Source organism: Leishmania martiniquensis, chromosome 32 (genome assembly GCF_017916325.1).
Source record: "Leishmania martiniquensis isolate LSCM1 chromosome 32, whole genome shotgun sequence".
Lineage (NCBI taxonomy): Eukaryota > Euglenozoa > Kinetoplastea > Trypanosomatida > Trypanosomatidae > Leishmania > Leishmania martiniquensis.
In genome coordinates this window covers 1,027,627-1,041,257 of record NC_090167.1, presented here as the reverse complement: position 1 = coordinate 1,041,257, position 13,631 = coordinate 1,027,627, and the positions used below count along the sequence as shown (strand labels likewise).

At 61.5% G+C, this 13,631-nt stretch overlaps 3 protein-coding genes across 3 annotated transcripts; all 3 read left to right on the top strand.

Moving 5' to 3' along the window:
• Positions 1–4,044: 4,044 nt before the first annotated feature.
• LSCM1_01915 (uncharacterized protein) lies at positions 4,045–4,986 on the top strand (the record flags this gene model as incomplete). Its single annotated transcript, XM_067319513.1, has 1 exon — positions 4,045–4,986. One exon carries the CDS (start codon positions 4,045–4,047, stop codon positions 4,984–4,986), a length of 942 nt encoding a protein of 313 aa, XP_067176062.1.
• A 2,030-nt stretch (positions 4,987–7,016) lies between these two features.
• Positions 7,017–7,925, top strand: LSCM1_01914 (uncharacterized protein; the record flags this gene model as incomplete). The annotated part of the gene is made up of 1 exon (XM_067319512.1): positions 7,017–7,925. One exon carries the CDS (start codon positions 7,017–7,019, stop codon positions 7,923–7,925), a length of 909 nt encoding a protein of 302 aa, XP_067176061.1.
• A 1,877-nt stretch (positions 7,926–9,802) lies between these two features.
• Positions 9,803–12,844, top strand: LSCM1_01913 (uncharacterized protein; the record flags this gene model as incomplete). Its single annotated transcript, XM_067319511.1, has 1 exon — positions 9,803–12,844. The coding sequence occupies one exon, from the start codon at positions 9,803–9,805 to the stop codon at positions 12,842–12,844; it is 3,042 nt and encodes a 1,013-aa protein (XP_067176060.1).
• Positions 12,845–13,631: the final 787 nt, after the last annotated feature.

Genomic DNA, 13,631 nt, shown 5'->3' with positions numbered 1-13,631 from the left:
GGCGGGGAGGTGGGCTGGTCCGCCTCTGCTCCTCTCTTCCCTACCGCTACTGCGAAGGTGGCGCGGCACACGCTGCCCCCACCCCCTCCCGCAGACTGCTATGGGTGCTGGCAGCTACACACATTCGCGCGTGTGCCGGCGCGTCTTCTCGTGTCGGTGTGTGTGTGTGCGCGCTAAGAGCGCGCGCCATCTGCGCTGCGTCGTGGGACGATTGGGCCGCTGCCCCGCTCTCTCCCTCTCCTCTGCCCCCAAAACGAAGCGAAGAGCGGTGCCGAAGGCGCTGAGAAGAGGAATGCAGAGGCTATCGACAGCAGAGGCGCTCGACCCACGCGCTATAGACAGAGGGCCATTTGCCCGACAGTGGCGCGCGCGCGGAGGCCAGAGGCGGGAGGGACCACCCTCTTCCACGCGCTGTAGCACCGCTGGCCGGGTCGCAGAGCAGTGGGGAGCATTTAAGCCGCAGCACCCAAACACCGTCACCGCCGCCGCCGCTCTTCTGTCTCCGAGAAGCGGCTGTCTCCAGTATCGCTGCCCCGGACTGCTTTTCCTGTTGTTTCTCTCGGCTGGTCTCTTTACCCCCCGTTTTTACGTGCACAGCCTCGGCTTGCTTTTGCTGTTGGTGCCCGTGGGGTGGCGTGGCGCTCGCGTGGGCCGTGCACTGAGCCCCACTGCCCCCCACCCCCGCTTCGCACGCACGTAGCGAGAAAAACGGGACACAAACGCTTGGCAAGGCGATGGCGCGCGCAAACGGAGACCGGCTCCCTCGCCAAGACATCTGCGTAGCGAAAGAGATGGCGCGCTCTTCTCGTTACGTCTGCTGCTTTCTATTTCTCGCTTTTAAGTCGACGAGCTGAGTGCTCGCCGGCCGAGCTCTCTGTATCGTCTCTCTTTCTCGCCTCGTGCGCCTCGCTGCGTCTTCTGCCCTGCGTGACCGCTTTGCTCTCTGCACTGTCCGCCTGCTGCTTTCATCTTCCTCCAGCTCCTTGTGCAGCTTCGCGCGCCACACCGTGCGCGCGTGTGTGAAAGCCGGGAGGGGAGAAGTGAGGGCGTTTCACAAGGCGATGGCGCCTGGTGTGATGGAGCGCCCGCGAGGGCATGAAGCGAACCATTCTGTGAAGCGGCGGGGTGGAGCAAGGGATGCCGAGTGTGTATGCGAACGTTCGTGTCTTCGTTTAAAGGCCATGCTTCGTGCAACTTCTTTCATAAATATATATATATGTGTGTGTGCGTGTGTGCGTCCGCTCACCCACCTCTCGCGTCCCTTCTGTGCTCGAGTGTCCGTGTGCGCCTGCTCCCCAGCGAGCCCTTTTGTGCCGTGCCACCTCTCCTCCCCGCTCACGCCATCTCCGTCTGCAGACACACGCAGACGCAGGCGGCGGGAAGGGGAGGGGAGAGGCGCCGCCCCTCCTTCGCACTTCCCTCTTCCTGCCGCATCACCATTCCCCGGCCACATTGTGTTTGCGCGTGCGCGTGCAGTGCCTTCCAAAGGCGCCTGGCCACGCACTCTCTCCGTCCCCGTCCCCTGCGATGATGCTGTCTCCCGCACCGCGGTGCCAGGGCCCAGTGCTGACTCTGTGGGGGCTGCAAAGGGTCTGCAGCGTGCCCTCGGGCATGGCTGCGCTCTTGTGGTGTGGATGGAGAGGTGTGGGCGGGCGCTGCGCCGAAGGGGCTTGCGGCCACGAATCCGCTCGTACTCGCTTGCAGCAAGCTATGTGGGCGGATGCGGCGCGGATACCAGAGCCACGACGCGAGCACCCCGGGCTGCGCCATCGAGTCCTGCGTACTCCGATGCGGAGGGACTCCGCGCCAGATGGCGGACTGCGCCGGCTTGGGGCGACTGAGGGGGCGGCACGGCATCGGTGCGGGATGTGTTGCCTGCGAGGGCCCTGATCCTCGCTGCTCCTCTCCCTGTATTGCGTGCGGCGTGCGCCCAGTGCGCCCAGTGCGCCCTGCTGCATTTGGTGCCGGCTGCTTGGGCTGTATGCGAAGGAAGTGCGAGGAGGGACCGGTGGGGCGCATCGCCCGATTCCACCGCAGGCGACTCGTCCTGGACATCCTGTGGCTATCCGTAGCGCAGCGGCGATCGGCGAGCTGTGGCTGTGTGCGTGGGGCATTGGCAGCGTGTCTGTGGTACAAGGGGCACGCTGAGAGGGGGCGAGAGGACTCGTCCACTGCTGCTGCTGCGCTGGCACGCGCGTCTCTTTCCTCTCTCCGCCGCTGGCCGTTCGGCGAACGGGCGCTGGCACGCCGTCTTCGTGTCTTCTGTGGTTTATCGTTTCGCGAACCGGTTGTTTGCCCTGACCTCTTTTGTCGCCCGTGGCGGCTGAGCGTGCGCGCGTGCGTGTCTGCCCGCCGGCTTCGAGATTCGCCAGGCGACCGTTGACTTCGCCATCCACCGGACCGGCGTCGGCCCCTCCCCCGTCCGTTCGTCTTGTTCAGTTCTTCTTCGCTCTTTCGTCGTCTTTTCGGCGGCCACCCACTCGCCCTCTCCGCGGGCGTCTCCGAAGCGGTGGGCTCTATGTAGCGCCTCTTCGCCGATTCGGAGGGGGGCAGAGAGACGAAAGGGCGCGGCGACGACAGACACCTGCCCAACCCGCCCAGTAGGGGGCAGCCGCACGCCACAGGCACTGCGCCAGCGCACTCGCGCGCCAACTGGAAGGAGAGGCGAACACTCGGGCGCATGGGCGACGTTGCTGTGCACCCCAGTCCACACCGCGGCTGCTTGTGCTTCGCCCCCTTCTTCCTCTAACGTTGACGATGCGGTGCCGCGTGTGCGCGCGCTCATGACGCTGCTCGCCACTTACCGCTTCTTCGACTGCCCTCTTCGCTCTCCACCCGCACCTGACGGCTCTTCACGCACTTCTGCGCGACGGATGTGGGCAGGCAAAATTTTTTTCTTCCTAGCCGCTTTCGCGCTGCTTCTTTTCGCTTTCCCCTTGTTCGCTGCTTCAGGGCCACTCGACGACTGGGCGTGATGGGTGTGCCGTTGGGCGCGCGTACGCGGCGGCTGTGCGCTTCGCCCTCTGTTTCCTGTGCTTCGATTTCTTACTGCCCTCTCGCTGTCTTTACGTTCACAAGGTGAGATGAACGCGAGTGCGTCTCCCCCATCACGCTCGAGTGGGAACGCTTGCCCCCGCTCCCTTTGCTGGCGCTGAGAGGGGAGCGCTCCGCAGTGGCGCACATGGGGCTGCTGTCGTTTCGCTTGGAGGCGGTGGCTTCCCGCGCATAAGTGCCCCTCGAGCTCGGCGCGCAGGTGCATGAGAACAGGCTTCGGGTGGCCCATCCGCTGCACGGAGGGTGCCGGCACAACCGCGGATGCATCTTCGTGTGGGCGCATGGCCACGGCGGCCCAGCGCATCGTCCTTTTTGGCTCATCGAGTCTCTGCAATCGCCTCCTCCCTCTTCACCGCCGCCGACTCTCTCCACACGCGCATGTGCGTCGACTTGGAGGACGACTATTGTCAGCGGCCCCCAGCTCGCTCATTCTATCTTTACCCCGTTGCGGGATCAGCCCCCCGCCCGTGCGGCCTTCGCACCATCACCACCGCCGCCCCCCTTCCGCTCCTGGCGTCTCTCTTGCCGCTGCCGAGGCTTTGCTGAATTCTTTGGTCTTCAGGCGCGCCCTCTGGTGCGACTTACATTAGCGAGGCAGCGACTGTGACGCCGAGCGCGCGTCCTCCTCGCGTCTTCTTTGTCACGCGGGCAGACGCAGGCTGCTCCTTGCCATCTCACCCGCATTCACGAAGGCATCGCCACCGATTTTGTCGCCGGCCGACCTCTCCTGTTGCGCTTCCACGCTGACCCCGTTGGCTGCCGCTTCGCAACGGATCGTTTCCGCTCCTCTGCGCTCCTTTGCCGGTGAAGGGGAAATCGCGTGCGTATGTACGCACGTGTGCAGCTTTCTCTCTCCATCTCCGTGCAGGGCCGTCGCAGCTGCAGCGCCTCCTCCTCTGCATCGCCGTGGCGACATCCCGCAGCGGTTTGTTTTTTCTTGTTGGGATAGCCGCCTGCCGTCTCTCACTCTCTCTGCTCGCCTCGCCAGCGATGCTTCGTCGCGCGTACACCCCTGCGGCGTGCATGGCCGGCGTGCTCGGCTCCGTCGTCGGCGCACCCGGGGGGCCCTCTCCGTGGCTTGCCGCTGCCTATGTGGTGACGGGCCGCACTGGGCTGGTGATGCACACCCCCAAGGCGGACGTGCAGATGGGCCGCTTCAACTTTGCGGACCAGTACAACGAGTTCCGCAACCGCTCCGGCCGTGTGCCGGACTACTACGTGGACAAGTACCGCAAGACGTACTGGCGCGTGGACGAGTACATCCGGCGCTCCGAGCACTACATTCAGTCGCAGGGCTTCTTCTACCTGCCCACGCTGGAGTTTCCGTGGTACAAAGGCTGCATGCCGCTCATGTCTTCCTACCAGATTCGCGTGCACTACGGCCGACACCACCGCGCCTACATCGAGCGGCTTAACCAGCTCATCGAGGGCACACCTCTGTACGGGATGCAGCTAGACGCGGTGATTGCGAAAAGCGCCAACGACAGCCAGCTGAAGGGCGTCTACAACAACGCCGCGCAGCATTACAATCACTCCTTCTTCTGGAAGTGCATCCAGCCGTACGGCAGCAACATCCCACCGGACCTGTGCGCTGCAGTGTGCGCGCAGTACGGCTCCGTCTCGGACTTCGAGAAGCAGTTCATCACTGCGGCACAGAACCTCTTCGGCAGCGGCTGGGTCTACTGGGTGTACGACAAGAAGGCGGGCGCCTTCGACATTGTCTCCTACAGCAACGCCGGCTGCCCGCTGACCAGCTATGAGTACACGCCTCTGCTGTGCGTCGATGTGTGGGAGCATGCGTATTACATCGACTACGAGAATAAGCGACCCGAGTACCTTTCCAAGTACTTTGATGTAGTAGACTGGCACTGGGCTGAGCGTCACTGGAAGCGCGCCACCGGCCAGGAATACTACGAGATGAAGTTCTGGTAGACGACCCCACAGAGGAGTGAGTGTGTGTGTGTGCGTGTGCGGGGGGGCGAAGGGGAAGGACTGGCTGGCCGCGGGGACGGCCGTACATAGTCTTGTCGGCCCCACGTTCCTGGAGGTGTACTTCCCTCTTTCCAGCGTCGCCTTTGTTTTCGCTGTGCGTGCGCGCAAGGTTGAGTGTGCGCCTGATCTCGCTCACACGTGCGCTGCTGCCTCACGTACTGCGCGCACCCCTCTCTCCGCTCCTCGTGCGGCGCACACCTATATATGCGATTCGTGGGCGTGTTTTGTTTTATACCCTCTAGGCTGCTGAATGCTGTCACTTCATTCGTGGGAATCGCATAGACGTGGCCGTGCCATACGTGCTTCGCGTTCTGTTGTTTCTTTAGTCTTATGCAGATGAGCAGGAGACACCCATGAAAGCCCTTCGCGTAGGTGCCGCTGCGTATTTGTGGGGATGGAGTCTTTCTTGTTTCGCCCTTCTCTTTGAGTACGCTCGGCAAGTGTAAGGCTGTGGTGTTCGCGAGGCTCTCGAAAACAATCGGCAAAGGGTTATGGGAGGAAGGGCCGGTGAGGCAGATGGCGCACGTTGCGGTGTCTTTCAGTCGTGGGGCGGCCCAGCAGCCAAGGAAACGTGCGCCTGGTGAGAGGGCGGTAACGGAGGAGGTTATTCGATGCTGTACGAAGGTGCAGCGACCTTTCATGGTGAAGTGGGCAGCGGGGTGGGTGGGCGGGTGCTCTTTCGCACGGTTTAAGTCGTGAGGAGCGGGCCGGTGTTCTCCATGATGTCTCATCTCACGATACGCCTCCGCCTTTGTACTCCCTCCTCCCCGCTTTTATCCTCCTCCCCTTCTGCCCCCCTCCCCCTGCTCACACACATACACACACATCACCACCACCACCACTGCTGAGCCCACGGCGCGTCTCGACACGGTGGCAAGCTCCATGCGTGCTCCCTCGATGTTATCCATACCGTGTTCTTTAGGACGGTGCCTCTCTCCGCAGCAGCTGCAGCAGCACCCTGGCAACTCTGCACCTCTCCTTCTCTTCGCTCTCTTCAGGCCTCCGCTTTTAGGCACTTGTGCCTGCCAGCGAACACCCGCCTCTGTGCGTACAGCGTATCTCTGAAGTAGTCAGGCGTGCGCGCTGCCATCCGCCTACCCGTTGCTGGAGCACCGTTCAGAAGGCATCCGTCGTCTGCCCCTTCCTTCTCTCCTCTCTTTAACATCGACTCCGCACCTGACGGCCATCGTCACACTCTTTCTGTTCCTGCGCGCAGTTTTGATGCGACATTCTGCTTGTGCTGTCTAGGCTCAAGAACAAAAAAGCTGTATCCGCAAGGAGAGCAAGGCGGGCACCAGCCTGGGCCAAGCCCTCGCCCGTCGCCAAGACGATCCGCAGAAACCTTTCTATACAAGCGTACGCAAGCCGCTTGTGTCTTCCCTCCCCCCACCTGCAGTGCCATAGCGCCTCAGACAAAGGGGCGAGCTGAGGAGGAGGAGTAGGGACAGCACGTGCAGACAGCGCGCTAAGCAGGCGTGCGCCTCTCTCTACCCACATGACACCTTATCCACAGTTGCCACGCCGCTCCCCTTCCACTCTCTTCTTTCCGAATAGGAAAAAAAGCGATTCTAATCTTCGCCGCCGCATCTGTCTCTCTCTCAATCTCTTACTCTCTCTCACTTTCTTTTCAGAGATTCGCTGAGGCGCCTCCGCTTTGTTTTTTGGCATTCCTGTCGGCCCGCTTCTGCAGCTGTTTCTATTTTTTTTTGTTTTTTAGCGAAAGGGGTGGGAATAGGGAGGTGTCGAACAGTGTAGCTCCGCACACGTCCTCCGTCTGCGCTCTCTCGAGGCGGGAGGCACCTTAGGCGAACGTTCATACCGATGCATAGTGTCTGACGCCGTCAGAGTCACCGGATCACAAAAAAATAAAAAAAAAGCCGTTTTAGTCGAGGCACCAGTCCATCCGTCTTCAGCCGGACGCAGGCAAACATCAACAACCACACAGCGGTGAGAACCTCGAAAAGGACACGATGCGCCGTAGCTCACTGCTGCTCAGTGGCGGCATGGTGGAGTACCACGAGTGGCACCTTCACGAGCCGCTACTGCAGAATTACGAGGGGTGGCGCATTCTCGACAACCCGAAGTATGAGCGGAGGTCCGACGCATATGTGCACGACATCATGGGCAGTGTCCGCCACCTCGACCCCATCATCGATGACCCACGACTGACGCACAAGCAGCGTGTCTGCCGCCTCTACAGGTGGTCTCTGAAGGAGATTCAGATGTGGATGATACAGCTGAATGCCCACAAGCTCAACCTCGCCTACAAGGTGATACGGCGTCGATTTGAGAAGTACCGCTATGTGACGGACCCGGCCACGTGCGACATGATGGTGCGTCAGACACAGAAGTACCTGCGCGACAACGCAAACTTTCACTACATGCGCCGCAATAACTCCTCTCCCTGGAGCACGTTCACGTTAGCAAACCCAATGTTCCACCCAGACAACTCTCTCGTGTACGATCACTGGACACACCCGGAGGTTATGTGGTACGACGATGCAAAGCTGCACCGATGGACCGCGCACCACCCCGCGTACGCCGGCCCTGGCGAGGCGTCAGAGCGCTTCGGTGACATGGACGTCTCGCCTCACCTGCGCGGCCTCGTGTGGGCCATATTCATGAGCCTTTTCGCATGGTGCTTTTACCAGCTGCTAGGCGGGCCAGGGATGAGGGATGACAAGCACTTCGAGGAGTGGACGAAGCAGTTTGAGGAGAACCTTGCGGGCGCCCTCTACGCCGAGGAGCGGAATTCGCGTTCACGTAACAGCGTGCTCCGGGGCGACTGGGATAGGATTATGGGCATAGTTTCGACGCCGGATGGCTACTATCGAAACAATATGTCTGTTGTGGACACGGCCAACTACCCGCCGCACTAGCCTGCGCCCTTCGGGCCGAAGGAAGAAAGGGTGTGTAGGGGAACTGGAAGAGCGGCGAAGGGGGAGGGGGGAGGCACGTGCGTGCCTACCTTCTTACCCCTTCCTCTCCCCCGGCCCTTGCGTGCTTGCAGGTGCGTCCGCGCACGTGTGTATACCCAACGGGATGGGTTGGCCGTTCTGCTGTGTGCTGCTTTATAGACTTCCTTTTTTTATTTGGTTTAGCAGTTGTGTGGGCACTGTACATATTCAAAGCGGCGTCGCCTGATCGAACGAAATGCCTCTCCATGATGAGGGAAGGGCAAAGGGTGTGGCGACGGCCGCGCCCCAGAGCGGCGCAAAATCAGCGCCTGCACGGCGAGTAAGCATATGGTCGGGAAGGGCTTGCTTTCTTCTCCTCCCCGAGGCAACTGCGTTGGGGCGCGAATTCGTCTACCTCTCCGTGCCTCTCTCACACGCTTGTGTGGCTGGGCAGCCGCGGGTGGCGGGCAGCGCTGACCGTCACATCTCACGCGCACGGCAAATCTCTGTAGTGTGGCATGTCACTGAACCTGCGGCATTAGGGAGCTGTGCTCCACCCTCACCTCTCTCCATTTCTGCAAAGCCCACAACCTCTTTGTAAGCTCCTTTCTATTACCCCTTTCCCTCCCTCCCTCCCTCTCTCTACCTCTTTTTTTTCCTTCATGGCGCTTCGTCGTGTGGTGGCTCCATTGACGAACGGTGCCCCCCTCCCCCCTCACTCCTTCCGGCTGACGCACCGACGCTCGCTTTTGCGGAGACGCCCCAACCTACACAATTCCCACAACACAGCAGGAAAGCTCTCTCATGAGTCCTAACGGCACCCCGTCCCACCCACACGTCCTCCCCTCTCTCTCTCGCTCCCTTTTGCCGCTTACCTTACTCCCTCCTCACATCAGAACAGTGTGTACCTTCTCCTCACCGCCTCTTGCGCTGTTGCCCCTCGTGCGTGGAAGCTCTGGGCTGACGGACTCTGTGAGCCTCTACAAGTTTCTTCAAACATCCCTGCACCCCACCCTCCTCCCCTGCACACACTTTCGTCCTCTCTCTTCAGCTGTTTTATATATATATTTATATATTTCGCTTCTTTGCCATTGCCAGGTCGTTCCCCGACCCCCCCCCCCCCAACACACACTCACTCACTCACCTCCGTCTCTTCGTGTGTACCTCTCTTCTCCCCCCTCTCTCTCTTGGCGTTTAGATTCACATCTTTTGGTGATTTCTCGGGACGTTTGATGCTCTAGAGAACGTGCCGGTGTGCGTTCCTTCGCTTCTTATTTCCACCGCGCTCTTCGTCCCTCCGTAGGGGCGGGTGTCCGCAACATCACCGACGCGCGCCAAAACTTCCGCTACCCCCCACCACTCCTTTCGTCCCCCCTCCCCTTCCTCTGCTTTCCGACGACGCGCTGGGCAGCCATTAGTAATTCGGCCATCCGCACTCCCTCTCTCAAGGTGTGCCGCTTCTATTACTGGCTTTGGCGGCGGTCGACACGTGCTTGGCGGTAGCCCAGCTGCTGCTTCTCGCTCCTCACAGGCCCCTTCACTCAGGTCGCTGGCGCTTTCTCTTCCTCCCCCCTCTTCCCTTACCTCTCTTTTCCACTCCCACAGCGCACTTGCCCCATCATCTATCCGCCATCCCCTCTAGCGCCTAACGTGCACCTCTCCCTCGTCTACCTTCGAGTGCTTCTCTTTCCTGTCGCTTATTCAGAAGTACCGCTGTGCTTGTCTCTGTGTGTCGGTGTGTGTGTGCCTGTGTGTGAGAGGTGTGCGTGATAGCGAGCCAGGGCGCGGGTTCGTGCATTCGCAGCGGCATCTGCCTCCATTCAGGCATACTCTCTTCCAGGCGCCTCCCCGAAGCAACGATGAGTAACTACACCGTTAGCAGCAGCGAGAGCAGCTCCTTCTGCACCAACACGGCGCCGCATTCGTGCATGCACGTCGGCGATGAGAAACACGAGCGAACTTGTCTGAGTGCCAGCAAACGCACCCACAATCGCGCATCTGCTGGCGCGGCGGCGGATGGTGCCTTCGATGAGGAGGCTGCGGGCTCTACCTACAGCGACAGCGCCGCGAAGAGGTCGTTGACATCAGTCGAGGTTGCCGTCGCGACGGTGCCGCAGGAGTCGTCATCCATGGCGATTCGGCGTGTTCCGGTGGACTACAGCAAGCGTATGGCGGACCTGAAGGCGCGCAGCAGTGCGCTGGAGCGGTACAAGATGCTTGTTCGCGGGAGCCGGCTAGTGGAAGGGGAGCAGTCACCGCCGAGCCCTGCGGAGGCCAAGGAGGAGAGCAGGCCCTCCCCGCGGCGCGACGGAACGCAGTGCCATGCGCTTACTGAACCTTGTGGCTGCTCTGCCGTCGGTGATACGGTCATCAGCGACGACTCGGAGACGGAAGAGGAGGAGGAGCCGCCGCTGCCTGTGCCGCAGCCGCGCCGAAGCGCCGCCAAGCCTGCATCTCCCTCGGACTCTCGGCGAATGCCACAGCGTGCGAGATCCTTCTTGTCCCCGACGCCCACGGACCGGCCTGTCGCCCGTCCTACAGAGCCAGCAGGAGACAAGATAGAGGGAGACCTCTCTGACTCCTCCCGAGCGCTCAAAGTGCCGCAGATGAGCTTGCCGAAGGCGCGCTGTCCGTCGTCCTCTTTTGAACCCGCCTGCACCACCGGAGGGGAAGGGGATGCTGCTGTGCATTATGTGGCCCCCGAGCTGACGCTGCCGTACTGCGCGTCGAGTAAGCGCCGGCGCGACACGGTGCGGCCTGGCTATGAGCCCGTGACGACACACGATCGTCCGTCTTCGCAGCGCACTTCGACCGCCTCCTTTGCCCACACAGATGGGCCACTACCCATCTCTGCACCGCAGCTGCAGCCGCATTCGCACACCCGAAGAGGTGCCAGCGCCTCGACGTGCCGTGCGTCAACTGCAGCTGCAGCCGCGCTATCGAGCGATCAGCCGAGTCGTCGCCGAAAGAGCGGTACGGTAAAGGCGGCACTGGCGACGGCCGCAACGACCAGCGCGCCTCCACAGGAGGATGCTGATGAGAAGTCTGTAGAGGACTCCGGGGTGGCCGCAGCCACGAACTTCACGGCCAACTCTCCGACTTCGCATTGCCTGGCGGCGAAAATCGTCCAAAATGACGAGAAGAGCTATGCTTTGCGGCAGATGGACCCCGAGGAAGGCGTGGCAGAGGGCAGCAGGGTTCCTCCTGCCGAAGCTGCGCGTACACAGGAAGAGAAGGTGATTCAGCTCTCCGGCAGCCAGAGGGCCTTCTGGCTTCGCCCCTCGACAGCGATGTACGAGCTGACCGCCAGTATCGCCGCGAAGCGTAGGGATCATCACGGGGACGAGGAGGAGCGGCGTAGCACTCCGAGCCGCCTACAGCAGAGTCTTTCGCAGTCGTGCGCCGCTCACACAGGCACCGCCAGCAGCTGCGGCACACCCCGCAGCTGCCCTTCAATTGCCTCAGAAGCGAAGACCCGTTTCACAACCCACATGACGGCCACGAGCCGGGAACGTCATGGGGAGTCTCCTGCTGCTGCCGCCTCTGCACCGCCCAAGACGTATGACTCCATTTACAGCGCCCGCCAGTCCACCGTCCCCAAGAGCGTCTCTTCGCACCCCAGGCAGCGGCTGTCGATAGACGCCGCTTCTGTACATCGGACTTGTGACTCCCCGCATCGCCAACCGCAGCGGCGTGCAGTGCCGCGGGTCTGCAGCCTGCGCAGCTCACTGGAGCGTCGCCACAGTACTCTTTCGCTGCTGAGTAGTGACTCGCCGGTGACAGTGTCATCGGAGGAGTGTCACCGTGCCGCTGGCACTGGGCGTGTGTCCGCACGCCAGCAGGACTCCTTCTCCAAGCACTGCGCTCGTGTGGCGACGCGCAACAGCTTAGCTGAAGACTCGGCGGGCGCCGCTGCGAAGCCGATGAAGCGGCCGAAGAAGAGAGCTGTGGTCGCGACTGCGGGCGAGGTACCGGCAAAGGACGAGGCGACGGCGCCATCGAAGCCCGAGGTACACAAGAAGCTGCACTTCGAACCTGAGGACGAATGCGTGCCGCGCACGACCATCCCTCAGTCCACTGGCCGCGTTGTCCAGGCAACAGTGGAGCCGGCGCTGGAGACGTCGTCGACAAAGAGCCCTATTCATGGCAGTCACCAGCCAGGCGAGGGGACGCCGTCCAAGTCTCGCCGGCGGGAGCACGATCTTACTGCCTCCCCGGCACGTCCAGACGACCACGCCGACGCCGAGTTACGCCTTTCCCCGCAGGAAGCTCCGACGGAGCCAAAGGAGGGGGTGCACGCGCAGCAGACGCCGGCGACTCCAGGGGGATGCCGACAAGCGCGCTACGCAAGCATGGGCGGTGCTCAAACCTCGCGTGCCACGGGCGCTGTGACCACTTCCACAAACGAAGTTGTCGCAGCTATGCTGCAGGGTATCGTGCAGCAGACGCGTCAGACGCTGCCTTGCTTCCTATGCGCGGATCAACAGGCCACCTCTGCTTATCGTGTCCATGTGGATCGATGTCGCCCCAAAGCGGAGGCCCTGCTGCGTGAGTACTACGCTGCCATCGAGGACGTAAAGGAGGTGCCCGCAGCGCTGCAAGAGCGTATCCAGCACATGGCCTCCCAGCAGGTGCCCTCCGCGACCTCCCCCGAGACGGTTCGCGATGCCTTCGTTAGGGAGTGCTATCAATGCGTCAAGGCCATGCTCGTGGCGTGCCGCAAGTGCTGTGTCCGCGTACGTATCCAGGACGTCAAGGAACACGAGATGCTGTGTGGTCGTGCATGCTATCTCAGCAGCCGCGCCGCTGAGCGCGTCCGCGCCACGGTGGAGCGTATCGAACACGGTTCGCAAGAGGGATGCGCCGCTGCAAACGCGAAAACTGTGCGCACTTCTTCATAGGCCCATGCCGTTGTAGTCCAATCGCTTACAAGAACCTCACAACAGCCACCCGCTCTGCAGCAGCGGCGGTAAGCTGTCGGACCCGAGGGTGTAACACTAGTGTGGTGAACGCACCTCGAAGGGCCCTTGCCACCAGCACCGCTACCCTCTGCCCTTTCCGCCCCGCCCACCGCCATCCGTGCAGCTTTCATGAGGCGCCCTTTTTTTCGCCCTCTCTTTATTCTTATTATTTTTGTTGTGTCCAATAGATCCGGCAAACGCGTGTGACGCTCGTTGCCACTTTTCGAATGTTTGCGGTGTCTGTAGCGTTCTTCTCGTTCACCTTATGTCGTCACCTCCCCTCTCCCACCCCTTCATCTCTCACGCACACACACACATATGCACACGCACATATGCTTGTGCGCTTGACCCATGTGTGGGGTGGTTTCGCTTCAGCTCTTCTTTCAACGACCCCACTCTTTTGTTTCTGGTTGACTGGGGCTCAGTAATACATTCATTGTATCTCTCCCTTTCTCTTTCTCTGTACGAACGGTGGCCACGTCGGTATGCGTGCGTGCATGCGCTGTCGCTCTTGTATACGCGCAGGTCCCCCCCTCCCCTCCCCTCCGCTCTGCTACGACGGGCAGAGGTGTTCCACCCTTTACGCGCCCTTTGCGAACACACACCTCTACACGCCAACACGACATCACGGCGGAACCACAAAGAGAAATTACAAGAAAACCTATACGCCTCGCTCTCATATCGTACGCCGCACAACGGCCTCCCCATGACAGCTCTGCGAAGGCAT